Source organism: Nannobrachium achirus (assembly GCF_963921795.1).
Source record: "Nannobrachium achirus genome assembly, chromosome: 2".
In the NCBI taxonomy this organism is placed as follows: domain Eukaryota; kingdom Metazoa; phylum Chordata; class Actinopteri; order Myctophiformes; family Myctophidae; genus Nannobrachium; species Nannobrachium achirus.
This window is the reverse complement of record NC_137811.1, coordinates 29209800-29223420: the sequence shown is the minus strand read 5'-3', so window position 1 is coordinate 29223420 and position 13621 is coordinate 29209800. Positions and strand designations below refer to the sequence as shown.

General features: G+C 41.5%; 1 protein-coding gene across 1 annotated transcript; it reads left to right on the top strand.

Annotated features, from left to right (window-relative positions):
• Window positions 1-9529: 9529 nt before the first annotated feature.
• Window positions 9530-10867, top strand: LOC308304234 (C-X-C chemokine receptor type 3-like; the record flags this gene model as incomplete). The annotated part of the gene is made up of 2 exons (XM_080748799.1): window positions 9530-9787; window positions 10115-10867. 2 exons carry the CDS (start codon window positions 9530-9532, stop codon window positions 10865-10867), a joined length of 1011 nt encoding a protein of 336 aa, XP_080604925.1.
• Between the last annotated feature and the right edge of the window lie 2754 nt (window positions 10868-13621).

The following is a 13621-nucleotide window of genomic DNA, read 5'->3' as shown; positions in this document are numbered from 1 at the left end:
CCGGAACTTTCTGCAATGAACATTAAGTCCTACACGAAACGAGTGACACACGTTGTGAATTTAGTCCGTAAGAGAGAGGCCGACGAGAAGTCGCAGGCTTTAGCCATAAAAAGGAAGTTGAACGAGGCCCAACTGGCAGAGATCATGGAGAAACGACGACTACAAGAAGGAAGTCAGCCATTGCAATGTGCTGAGCCGACTGTCAGCTACCAGCACACAGAACAAGTGGTGCCGCAGTATGCACCAGTTCCGGAGTATGATGCTTATCGAACAAACCAGTTCCAGAGGCTACAACAGATCCCATCGTATTATGCCGGATGCTACACTTGTGGAGCGATGACCCATTTCACAAGAGATTGTGTAGCTGCAAGTCCCTCATTCCCACAGCAGCAGAGACGACGAGGGAAATTGAAAGCACCCTGTTATATCTGTCAAAAGAGAACGCATTTTTGGAGACAGTGCAACCAAAGAGAGGGACCACAGCATCTATCTTGGAGACGCACGAGCCACCAGCAGGAGAGGATGGAGCCAACAGCTGGCCATCATCAAATGGGTTTATTTTACCGACAGAATTCAAACAACTGGAGGGAAGTTGATTATGGAGAGGATGACTATTATCCCTGGGACAAGTGAAGATGAGAGGAGCACTCTATGCCCCTGTCAGAAGAAGTGCCACACCCCCTTTTTCCTGAAAGAAGAAAGATGACAGTTCCCTTGCCCCGCCCCCAGTGTCACTTTTGACACAACTATAACCCCCTTTCAGTGCTATCCTGTGGCACGTGTGTCCTTCACACTCTATCCCTATGCTCTATCTAATTTCTAACTCTTTCTTTCTATCTTTTGCTCAGTCAGTATGGCCAAAGTAAAGCGCATATTTTTTGTGTGCATTTTGTACATGAAGACAAAGAAGAAGATCTACATTTTTCGCGTTTTTCCTTTTTTTAAGTTTAAGAAAAGACATTCATGTTGCGTTGAGTCTCAGGAAAAGAAACTTATGAAGTGTGTGTCTATGATTTTACAGATACAATTCCGTAAATCCCCTACAATCATGGCAGATAACATTTTGGCCATGCCCAAAAAAAGGTGGATAGGAATACTTGTTTCTAGTTCGGTGTGTATGAATTTTACCATGTCTGGCTTACTTTTGCATTCATGAACGTATTATTCATCGGCATCCTACTACAGGCGATGATCCAAACTACATTGGATTATTATGTTTCTGTTAATTTATGGACTCCCATAGTTCCAATACATTAGGCCAATATAGTTGATTGTATCAGTTGGTTTTATTTAGGTTGTCCGAATACGTTTGATGTTCTAAATTGTGTTGTAGTTGTTTCACTGCCCAGAGGGGACAGTCAACTAGGATACAATTTGACTATCCTATTAGGTATTATTAAGATGATACTTGAGATGATGATCATGTTTTTATTCAATATTTTGTTTGGGTTTAGTTAAGTAATCATGATAGTCTAATTGTTCTACAGTTTGTTACTGCTCACAGAGACAGTGAATTGTGTTACAATCAGATTAATCTGGAGTTTAACACGGATGGATGGAGGGAATCGTTTTTTTGGAACAATGTAACTTTAAGCTGTAATGTGTATGTTGACCCGTGTAGTTACCATGTATGTCTGATCAGTTGGTTGTCATAATATGTAGTCATATTATGAAGAGGGGATGTGAAGTATATCTGATCAGACAATAATGCATGATAATTCATAATAATATCAATTATTACAATCTAAGCGTAAGTTGACCAGTCAGACCAACACAGGGCTGGCTGCCGCCCCTCAAACTTTAAGGGTATTTGTGTTTCACTCTATTTAAATCCTGCTCTTTGTTTAAATGGCCACCTGTGGACCCTAAAGTCATAAAAGACAGTGAGACCCCAGGATATATGTTGATAAGGGCGTCAACAGAGCAGCTGTTAAAAGCTTTTCTTGTCTTATCTGGGAAAACATTTTAAAATACAGGGTAACCTTATACTAGTTAAATAATCGATAAGTTGGTGAAATGTGGTTAAACACATAGTTGAGTTAATCATATCCTATCTGTGCTGATTCTGTGACATTCAAGAAGAGACTACATGCTGATCTTGTCTTCTTGACATACAGTAATTCTTAAACTGTAGTACCTTTAGCATTTAAGGTTTACACTCTTTACATTGTCAGATGCAAACACATGTTTAAGGGTTTTGGTTTATATACGTGAGACATATACACATTGAATATTAAAGTAGACATTATGTTAAGAGACATTTACATTACATTTGCTTGGAGTTAAAAATAGTGAACCAAGGAATAGGTCATAAACTGTGCCTGCCCCCCATGCCCACAGGCAGCGGAAAACTACAGGGCACCGACACCCGATTCTATTCGTAAGCAGGGAGAGAGACGGAGACAGTTGTCTGTGTGTGTTTCAGATTAGCTGATGACCTGTGACATAGGAGTCTTTGACCCCTCCTCTGCTTTTCCCCCAATGCTTGTGTAAGATGTATAAAATGGGACTGCAAAATGTATCTTAGTTAGTAGAGGAGAGAGGCCCGCGAACGGCGGAGGACTGTCGGAAAGGCTGGTAGCTCTGGCTTCAGCAGAAATGCATTACCAATACTCTGTCAATAAATGGACCAGGAACAACTGAACAACTCTGCTGCTTTCATTCATCTTTCCTCTCAAGTCCCTCCTGGACCTTTAGGTATTTCAGTCTAATTCAGTCTAATCAAGAAGTCTAATAGGAGCTATTCCCCAGAAACAACAGAAATGGTACCAAAACCCTGGTATACAACACCTCCACATCCGGTTCAGCCAATCACAAGCCACGGCAAACCACAGATCTCCTACGGACAGACACTATTTATTGCGTCCGTCGGACCGTCGCCTGCTGTTGTACGCTTTTAAAACGCACCGCTAAAGGCTAACCCTAACCCTAACCCTATAACCCTAACCCTATGTTACTATTTAGATACGTGTTTTCACCAAACAATTCAAGTGAGAGGGGTTACTGTGGCGTAACTAGAGCACACCACTCCCTTTGTGTGCTTTTGCTTTGTGCTGCAAACTAAAATAGCCCAAAGGAGTGGTCCAAAGAAATTTGTTGCCATGACTTCTTCTGTGAATCACAATCATTACTGATTAGAATAGGATGTTTGGTTGTTTCACTTCACCATGAAAATTGGAGAACAAGAGGTTCCCAAAAAGTATAATTGGCTTGTGTGAAACGCCGTAGTAGCTATGGTGACATAAAACACGTGACCTACAGTATGACATAATGTTGCTGCTGTTAAAAAAAAGAAAATAAATGAGGGAAAGAATAACAATAGCCTATAATAGTCCTATACCTGACCATGGAAGAGCATAAAATCTTAATTTCCATTGTTCTTTTGTCGAATCAAACATGAATACACAGAGTATCCTAGAGCATCATGGCTGCCTTCACTTTCCAAAACTTTCTAAACCTCTGAAAACCACAGCAGCAGCAGCAGATGACTAATGCCAACTTAGGTTTTTCACACTGCCAAAGCTTACTAATTACGGTATGTACATTTTGTATTAATACACCAGAACAAAGAATTACTTCTGAAGATGACAGTGAAAGACTCAAATTAAAATATACAATTATTTCATTTTTATTTTGAATTAAAAGATTAGACCAGGATTACATCTATATAGAATGGCACATCTACGTTGGTGCCTTGGCCATGTATGTGTAGTGATACGCAGAAGCGGGGATTGAACCCGGGACTCCCACTCGCCAGTCCAACGCACAACCAGTCGTGCTAATGGGGCTGAGCCCGATTAGCAGGGCTGTTGTCGCTGGTTCATGGTTGGGTGCTACATTCACCCCCCTGGTCTTTTGGAGCGCGCCCTCGCGCTTCACACATCACGCCGCGGACCGCCGCACACGACGTGGCACTGTTCCCTCACGCGAGGACATCACGCTCCTCATCCTGCCGACAACGGCAGATGTAGTGATACGCGGAAGCGGGGATTGAACCCGGGACTCCCACTCGCCAGTCCAACGCACAACCAGTCGTGCTAATAGGGCTGAGCCCGATTAGCAGGGCTGTTGTCGCTGGTTCATGGCTGGGTGCTACATATGCATTAATAAAAAAAAAGGCAGAAAGATGGATGAGGAATTATATGTGAATAACTATTCAGACAGGGGAAATGTGTAGAGAAGATATTTACAATGTGAACGGAAGTCCATTGTGAGGTCATTGCCAACTACCAGTAAAAGTATAGGTATGTGAGGGGAATCGACAAGGAAGTGGCTCACATGCAAGCAGCTGGGCACATACAGGTACATGCAACACACGCTCACGCACGCATGCATGCACGCACACACACACCTTTGTTCATACGTATATATACGCCCAATCACACATTGTTAATGGAAAATAGCAGGAAGATCAAAAGTATGTCTTAACACAGTTGAAAAAAAAAGAGTTTCACTCAGTGGGCTGACATCTAGGTGGAGGCGTATGAAGGCTGCTTGTGGTTTTAACACTTCGTGCATGATATTGCAAACAATGTTCAGGAAATGTGTGCCGTGTATGAACATACCGGTAGGTGTGTGTGTGTGTGTGCGCGTGTGCGTGTGTGCGTGCGTGCGTGCGTGTTCTGTGAGTGTCTTTTCTACTACTTTGTATTCGCACAATCAGGGGTGTCACAAAAAATTCTAGGCCCTAGGGACAAGGATTCACTGTGAGCCCCCAGTGAATGTTCTTCATATGGGTGAGGGGGCCCCCTCCACCTTGGGCCCTGGTAACTCATTCCCACTTCCCCACTCCTTGTGACGCCCCTGCGCACAATGATGGCTTTCTTGTATTTTGTATTTGTATTGTTGTATTTCTTGAGTTCAATTCAATCCAAATGAGCTTTATTGGCCATTCGAATAAGGAATTTCTTAGGTCATGATACAGTGGACAGTGAAAAACAAAATGAAACTCATCCTCCACAACTCCTAAATCACAAAGAACAGACAAACGCTGCTCCTCAGGAATACCAGTATATCTCCCCACCTCAACTGCCAGAGGTAATGCGCCAGTTCTTAACTGGGCACAGAGGGACCTCTGTCCTCTCTTTAAGTTAAATAAAACATAAGATTCCGTTATATAATCATCTTTAAATTGGATATAATTTCTTAACTTTGCTTGTCCACCCTCCATTGCTCCTGGTGTAGTATTGACAATTTATATTTAACCGTATTTATATTACATTGGAGATATTCATGAAATATAAATTTAAGTCAGAAATTGAAAAAAATAAAGAAACTTCTCTTATCCATGGATAGTTACCTGTTCTATTCCAATTAAATATAATGTTTGGAAGCCTCCCTTCTGGCAGTTGGGTAAGGCGGTTCCACAGTCTAACCATTTCACACCTTTGCTTTGTAAGGCAGCTTTCCCAACCTGTGTCACCTTCAATGGCCAACTTAGTGGTATACTTATGCACCTCGAGAAAACACCTCAATGATCTACTCTGACTGTTTTTACATTTGGTGGCCTCCTCAAAGCCCCATACACCTGCTGCATAAAATAAAATAGAAGAAACCATAGAATCATAAAGCTTGGTAAATGTAGCAAAACCTAAATCAGGGCACAGTTCTCTTGACGTCTTTTTTTCAAAGGTCTTGGGTGCCAATTACGTCTTTGACGTCTTTTGTGTTTTTTGTATAGATTTTTTTTTTTTTTTTTTTCATTTAAAAAAAAAAAAAAAGATGTCAAAATGACCTGAGATCAGAGAGATGGTTTTCTCTGTTTGTGTGTTGGCTCCCTCGTTTAGCTGATTGAGAAAATGTGTGTCCATTCTAGTGGATGGACACTTTTTTTCATTCAAACAGCTCTATCTCTGGAACCATTTGTCTGATTGACAAAATTCTTTTTGCCACTAAATCACAACAACTGTGTCTGTTTCTGTGGGGGGAAAAAAATATAAAAAAAAAAACATTTTTTTTCATTGCATAGTAAAGAAAAACATACAAAATCGTGGCACATCTACCTTGGAGCCATTTTGGCACTTGGCATTGGGTATGGCACCTAATGCTCTTCCAGCTGAGTCAGCCAATACCTTCCTCCCCGCAGAAAAACTCATAAATTCATGAAAAACAAAACCCAAATATTTATATGAGGGGACATAACTCAAAGACATTGACCCAAACACAAAATTGTGGTTACTCTGCTGTTCAGCTTTCCTTCTGAAGTGTATAATCTGTGTTTTCTCTCTGTTGATGGCAAGTCTCCATTTACTGCACCACAAGCACACAATTGTATTCAACATCTTTTGAAGATTTGACTCATTTTCGGCCATCAGAGCAATATCATCAGCATATAAAAGAAAACTAAAATTTATATTTTCAATTGATAAACCCAAATTGGCCTGTTTGGTTTTCTGAGCTAAATCATTTACATAAAAAGCGAACATGTGTAATGCCAGAATTTAAACAAGTTTGACAAAGAGAGTGCAATACAGTCAACATATTTAAGATTTAAGCACCTCATTGGGGAGTTCCTCCACACCTACTGCACCTATAAAATCATGAAATCAAATCAGCTTTACATTGCTTGAAAAACATTGTTTTGCTTGCGTGCCGTGGTTTTTTGCAGGTTACAGTCTATAAGAACATCATGTGCATCAGTGGGTTCTCGCCCTCGCCACAGACTGCATCTGCACCGGACGCTGCAGAGACAGAAAAAAAAAGGTGTGAAGACATAATAGTTATAAACAGATGTTTGAAAAACAGTGTTAAAAACAAGCAGGTGTGAAGTTTTGGTGTGCATGTGCATGTGTGTGTGTGTGTGTGTGTGTGTGTGTGTGTGTGTGCGTGTGTGTGGTTGAGTCAGAGAAAGTGATCGGGGGTGCCCGCTGCCCTAGCGTGCCAGCCTGCCAGGTACATACCACACAGGCTCTGATGCGGAAGAAAAGACAGAGAAAGTGATCTGAGGTTCTACAATAAAATGCCACAAATGAACACAATGTCTAATCTATCACAAATTTGGGTCCCACATCGAGGGGCATCTAAAAACAAAGAGCCGAAAGAAATGTCACTTACACTGCACAAACGTAAAGGTTTGCTACCGAAACCATGATCTTTAGTTTAGTCTGTTTACCCTGTTTGTCATCATTGTCACAATAGACTCATGAGTCTATTTATGCTTAATATCATTCACAAAATCAGGTTTCTACAACAAACAGAGACATTTGAAGCAATTGTTTCACCCCCTATGGGTGAGAGTGATATCCAGATGTGCTGAGATGGGGAAACTCCACTATTATGACCAGTAAGACGCCTAAGGGCGAAAAGCGACCTCGACAAACCTTGGGCGATTGTCGCCCCATGTCTTGGCCATCTGGCCAAAGGGATTTGGTTCCCCTGACATCACAGTGATTATATATTGGCATTCACAGATAATTATGGGCTGAATATTGATGACATCAGGGATCTCCATATATGGGCATAAAAGGGATTGGGTTCCCATGACATCAGTGATTACAGAGCGTGATGTCAGAGCATCAAGAAGGAAATAAATAAATGACACTCCAAAATATTCAAATTGGCCTCATGGTGGCACTATAACAGGCCGATTTGTGTTTTTACCAATAACTCCACTGATCAGTGTAAAACTTTTTATGTGCACTCCCATGAGGACAAGGAAAATCCTTTGCCCTGCATTTTTCAGATCTGCTTTTTATAGTGCCACCAGAGGCCGACTTATGTAAAACATTTTTTTTTAATATCAGCCTACTCCTTCAGATTAGTTTGAAAAATCACGCAAATCAGTACACAGTATCTCTAGTCATGTGATCAAGACTGATCTGTCCGATATTTCATAATTGGCTTACATTGGCTTCCAAAGTATGCAGGATTGGTCCGTTTTGAACAAATTGCCGCAAATCATAAGCGCAGCTTGCGATTTCCATGCAATTATGCATGCACATTCCCGATAGGTCAAGGAACAAATGCCACCCTTTTCACATTTGCCTATTATAGAGCCACCAGGGTCTATAACATGGGTATTCAACTGGCGGCCCGCGGGCCAAATGCGGCCCACGGGGACCTTCCTTGTGGCCCCTGGAGCAATTAAAAAAAAAAAAAATCCCAAATCGTTTTTTGTGGAGGCTAATGAACGTTATAGGTATAGTTTGCGCGATATGAAACGTGAGCATCATCTTACCATAATCACAGTAATCCATCATATTCAAGTGAAGTGACTCCAGCCAGAGCACTGCAGCAGAGTGGAGTGTGTGTGTCTGCGACCCACCTGATCCTCGTTGAGCATCGTTAAAGCATCAAAGAAGGCAATTGTGTGTGCACTGTCAATAAGGTCGACATCTACTCTAACGATAGCATCAAAGCCAGGTTGGCCATCACTAGTGTGATGTAGCACCTAGTAGCACTAGGTTTTAAACAAGAAAGCATGTTTACAGTTGTCAACTTGTTGAACAGAAATGAAAAGCATTCTACTTGAAAAGTATTCTGCTTTGCAATGTAGATAATATGTGGTTGTTTGTGAAAATGTAGTAGTGTCGTGCCCGTTGTTTCAAGTGTACATTAGATTAATAGCTGGGGGGGGGGGGCATTTCAAGCAGGGAAGGGGATTTATTAGTTGAGAGTTGTTGTGTGTGAAGCTCACACGCATTTCCTTTTGGGGTTTCGTTCTGCTATTTACATCTGTCATGAACTTCAGTGCTGTGCAGCTTAGCCTCATTCCCAGCCTCAAATCATCTGCGAAGAGAACACCTGCAACACCATGGTAAATCAACACTTTTAAAACTTTGATTGGCTGGCGGCCTTATCATCCATTAGTTTGAGTAGTAGCATTTGGTCAGAAATGTGGCCTTTTTGTTGTTGTTGATGATATTTGTATTTGTTATTTTTGCAGTATGCTATTTGATTTGGCAGGATAATAAGTAACTTTAGCCTAATATATGATGTATAGTATAAAAGTATAAATGAAATGGAATGAAGAAATGCTTATATGCTTTTAGCAAATATTCATAAAGCTTTATAACAAGAATAATAACACATCATTATATTTACTTATATAATGAGGATCATAGTCAGTGTATTACAGTAGTATAATTCTCATAGTTAATACTTTCTGCCCAGGCCACAATACATTTAAAATGCATTATAATCACTGTTACAATGCAATGTAGTGTGATTTTAAGTGACTATAAATGCAAGAACAACAAAAAAAAGTGCCTTTTATAATTATTACTTAAAGTAGACTTTACCATCATCAGAATCAGCTTTATTGTCACATCACAGGTTTGAAGTGGGCGGAATTCGTTCAACATGTGGCTGAACAAAAACATGCGGAGGGAAGAGGGAAACAAGAGGGAACATTAATTTGCAGCTTTGTTTTCTTTTGGATTTGTTTTTGTAGAGTGATGGAAAGCATACAGTGGACGAGGACTTCTTGGCCGATTGGGAAGATTATATTGGGAGCAGTACTTTTAATTATAATGACACAACGACGCAAAATTATGGCGACCTTGGGATGGCATGTGACAGTAATGAGACCATGGATTTCGAGGCGGTGTTCATCCCAGTCCTGTACTCCCTGGCTCTGGTAGTCGGTCTGCTGGGGAACGGACTGCTCCTGGGTGTGTTGGCTCAGAGGAGGAGGGACTGGAGTGTGACGGACACCTTCATCCTCCACCTGGGTGTGGCTGATACCCTGCTGCTGGTGACCCTTCCCTTCTGGGCTGCACAGTCAGCTCAGGAACAGGGGTGGAGCTTTGGGACCCCCCTGTGCAAGATCATCGGAGCAATGTTCACGGTAATGACTGCTGTATATGACAGGAATGACTATGGCACTATATGACAGACTGCTTGAGAGCATTGTTCAACGGTTTAGAATAGATAATCATCCAATGCGCCCCAAACCCCCGACGGCCTCAGTTTCCAAACTTGCTATTATTTCCTGTCAAATCACAAGACAAACAGTAGACCAGCCCAGGGTCAATGCACTCCATACAGTGTAGACCACTGCAAAGATGAATATCTTTCCTGACATTTCAACATTTCGACAAAAAGGAGAAGGAATTCAGAAATATATGTCTCTTTATATAATTTCACTTTCTCTTCTTCACTTGTCTCTCCCCAGATCAACTTCTACTGTGGGATCTTCCTTCTGGCCTGCATCAGTCTGGACCGCTACCTGTCCATCGTCCACGCTGCCCAGATGTTCTCCCGCAAGAAGGCCTGGTTGGTTCATTCCAGCTGCCTGTCGGTCTGGCTCCTCTCCCTGCTCCTCAGCATCCCTGACTGGATCTTCCTGCAGGCCGTGAAAGATGAGAGACGAGGAGGCAAGGCGGAGTGCATTCGCAACTACCTGCTCTTCTCCCAGTCAACGACTGGATGGCGTCTGGGCTCCCGTCTGCTCTACCACATCGTGGGCTTCCTGTTGCCATCAGCTGTCCTGATCTTCTGCTACTCCAGAATCCTGCTGCAACTGCAGCGAGGCTCCCAGGGCCTCCAGAAGCAGAGGGCTGTCAGGGTCATCCTGGCCCTGGTGGTGGTCTTCTTCATCTGCTGGACACCGTACAACATCACCCTCATGGTGGACACTCTTCAGTCCGAGATGGCCTTGTCCAGTGTCAACACATTGACCTGCAGCAGCAGGATGTCTCTGGAGAAAACCATGACTGTCACCTCCACCCTGGGTTACATCCACTGCAGCCTCAACCCCGTGCTCTACGCCTTTGTGGGTGTGAAGTTCCGTCGTCAGCTGCTGGGCATCCTGAAGTCCCTGGGATGCAAGCTGCAGGGGGGTGTCACGTTCCAGTCTACTGCCGGAAGGAGGAGAAGCTCTGTCTGGTCTGAGTCTGGGGACACCTCCAACTCCATCGCTATCTGATTAGACCACAACTCACCATTGTTGGTGTGGGGGGATAATGTAAATGGTGTGGCGAAGGGAGCCATGTGTCTTTCATGTGTTTCTGAGGGGTGCAGGGATATCACTGCACTGCACTTTGTGTCATCATCACACACATAGTGCAGGGGTGTGGGTCGATGCACTTGGCTTCATTGAGCACTTTTACTTCTCACGCTTTTGAACTGACCGTATGGACACTTTTTTTGAATGGCATTGCACTGATAATTCGGTCTTATGAAGCACTGACTGCAATGGATGCTGTATTTGTTTTTACCTCTGTATTGTTGATGCTTCTTGTTTTTGTTTGTGTTTTTGCCTTGTATTGTACAGTAAGGTACTTTTTAATTTTACTCAGGGAATTTTACTCTTTACCTGTAACCTTATAGCCTGACAAAATTTTTTAAAGGGGCGTGGCTAGCGATTCAGGGTCTGGAACCAGGCTAGTAACCTTGAGTGTTGTGCCACCTCTGTGCGACTGAATTTCCCCCACAGGATAATAAAGGTATCTATTCTATTCTATTCTATTCTATTCTATTCTATTCTATTCATCTATCTATCCTGTGGGCGTTTCCGCATCTTGCAGAGAACTGCGTGGGGTGCATAAAGTGTCTCTTTTCGCACTGGATGAGTGGTCTCCACACAGTGGAGCAGTGGGATTTGGGTTCAGGTCCCTTTAATCTTCATTACATCAATTTAAAGAAAATCCTGAATGCTACGGTACCCTGAATACAATTTGAAAGGGGTTGGCATGCCTTTTTGGTATGTGAGAGATATCTGTGAAGGTGTAGCTGTAGGGAATACAAACAGTTCTCAAGTTGTCTGTTTTATTTTGTTATATGTTTTTTTTATTTTTCATTTATTTACATATGTGTATAGGGTGGATGGAAGAGATGGGGCTAGCTGGCTGGCTGATTTTTATGTATTTACCTGTGAATGGCGATAAGAACATTGTTAAGTAGTGTAAGGAATGTGCATTTTATTACTGATTACTGACTACTGTAATTTGTTTTCTGAAATAAAAAGATATTATAGAGGATGGTTGTTTGAAGAGATTGTTTCTGAGTTTTTTAAGCTATGATTGGTATTTCCGCATGCTGTGGTTCTCAACTCTGACTCCACAGATCCAGACTGCTACTAGGTTTCTGTAGTTATTTGCATTTCCAGGCGAAACGTTATCCTCGCTTGAGTGGAGCAGAGTTAGGGTATTATAGTTTTTGTTCAGTTCAGTCTAGTACTGTATTAGTTCGTTTCCAGAGTAGGCGTTCTCATTTCAGTTTAGATTGGTTTCGGTATTAGTTTTAGTTATTTTTATGTGAGGTAGTAGGCCTATGTGTCAGGGGCAAAATGTAAGAAGTTCAGAAGTTAATAAAATAAAAATACACTTTGAAGGCAGATCTCAGTCATGTATAATCCCAGTCTCAATAGAAATACGCTACAATGGGTAATAATGCCTCCTCATACTTGTTGTGTTGACAATTTTGACCAAATTGATGACAAAAACTAAATGGATATTTTTGTTTTATTTTAGTTAAGTACAAAGTATTGTTTAAGTTATTTTCCCCCCACACCTACAGCAATTTCCGCTGGTTCGCAAACCAGTTGTATCCTGTGATTCCAGGCCCAGAGTTGAGAACCGCCGGTCTATAATCTATGCACACTTCTACAGTAGGCCTTTCTACTGATATACCGGTACACACAGGCATATAAGAGGGGTCCATGAGGAGCAGGTGGAGCTCACAGTCCGTAGCCTACCCGACCATTTATTCATGAAACATGTTATCTTATTATTTTAAAGATGTTTAATTGCTGCAATAATACATAATATGTTTACTTGCGCACACCTTTCATTCAAGTGTTAAATTACAGCAAAAATCAACTCTATTTTAGAATATGCACACGCCTACGGTGGTTTCTGTGGAACTATATTTTCCACCATGTCATTCTGGCAGGAAATTAAGATAAAATCTTTCTATGCCTCAAACCCATGTTTTAAAGGGCCTAGGCAAAATAGTGTTAGGTTTTGTAATAATACCGGATCCAGGTTAACTGCTAACAATAGTAACATGTCTGCACATGATTGCAATAAAACTCCAATTACCTCTTTCATCGATATGGGATTGTATTATTGAATTACTGACCGGAGGAGTTCACATGTACACTTAAGGAATGTTTTATCCTTTTTACAGATATATACAAATATATGTTTACATGCATTGAGTTAATAATTATGTCAAATGTCAACTAATGCAGTGAGAGGAAGTGGTAAGTAGCTAGAGGAGGTGGTAATACAAACACTGATGGTATCATTAAAGGAAGGAAACAAAATGTGAGATGTGTTGTAGTGTTGTTGAAAAAAAGCTGTCTATTTTATTGATACTTTATTAGAGAGAAATGTACAGTCACTCAGACATATGGGCTTAAATTAAAGGATAACACGAAAAAGTCTTTAAGGCTTAAAGTGCCTTAATTCTGAACATCGATTGTTAACTATATAGATTAATTTGTGCAGAGACAAACGTGTGCAGTAAACATGTGAAAAACTACCAAAACAATTTACTAAATTCATCTTCATCTCTTAAAATTGGTAAAGAAACATGCGTTTCCCCTGTATGTAGAAACAATGACAATGCAGGTCGAGTTCCCTCTAGTCTTAAGCATAGCACGATGATATCTCTCTGCACACTGAAGCCAGTAAGCAGCGTGGGAAAAGTATAATACCAGTAAGACTCCCTAATC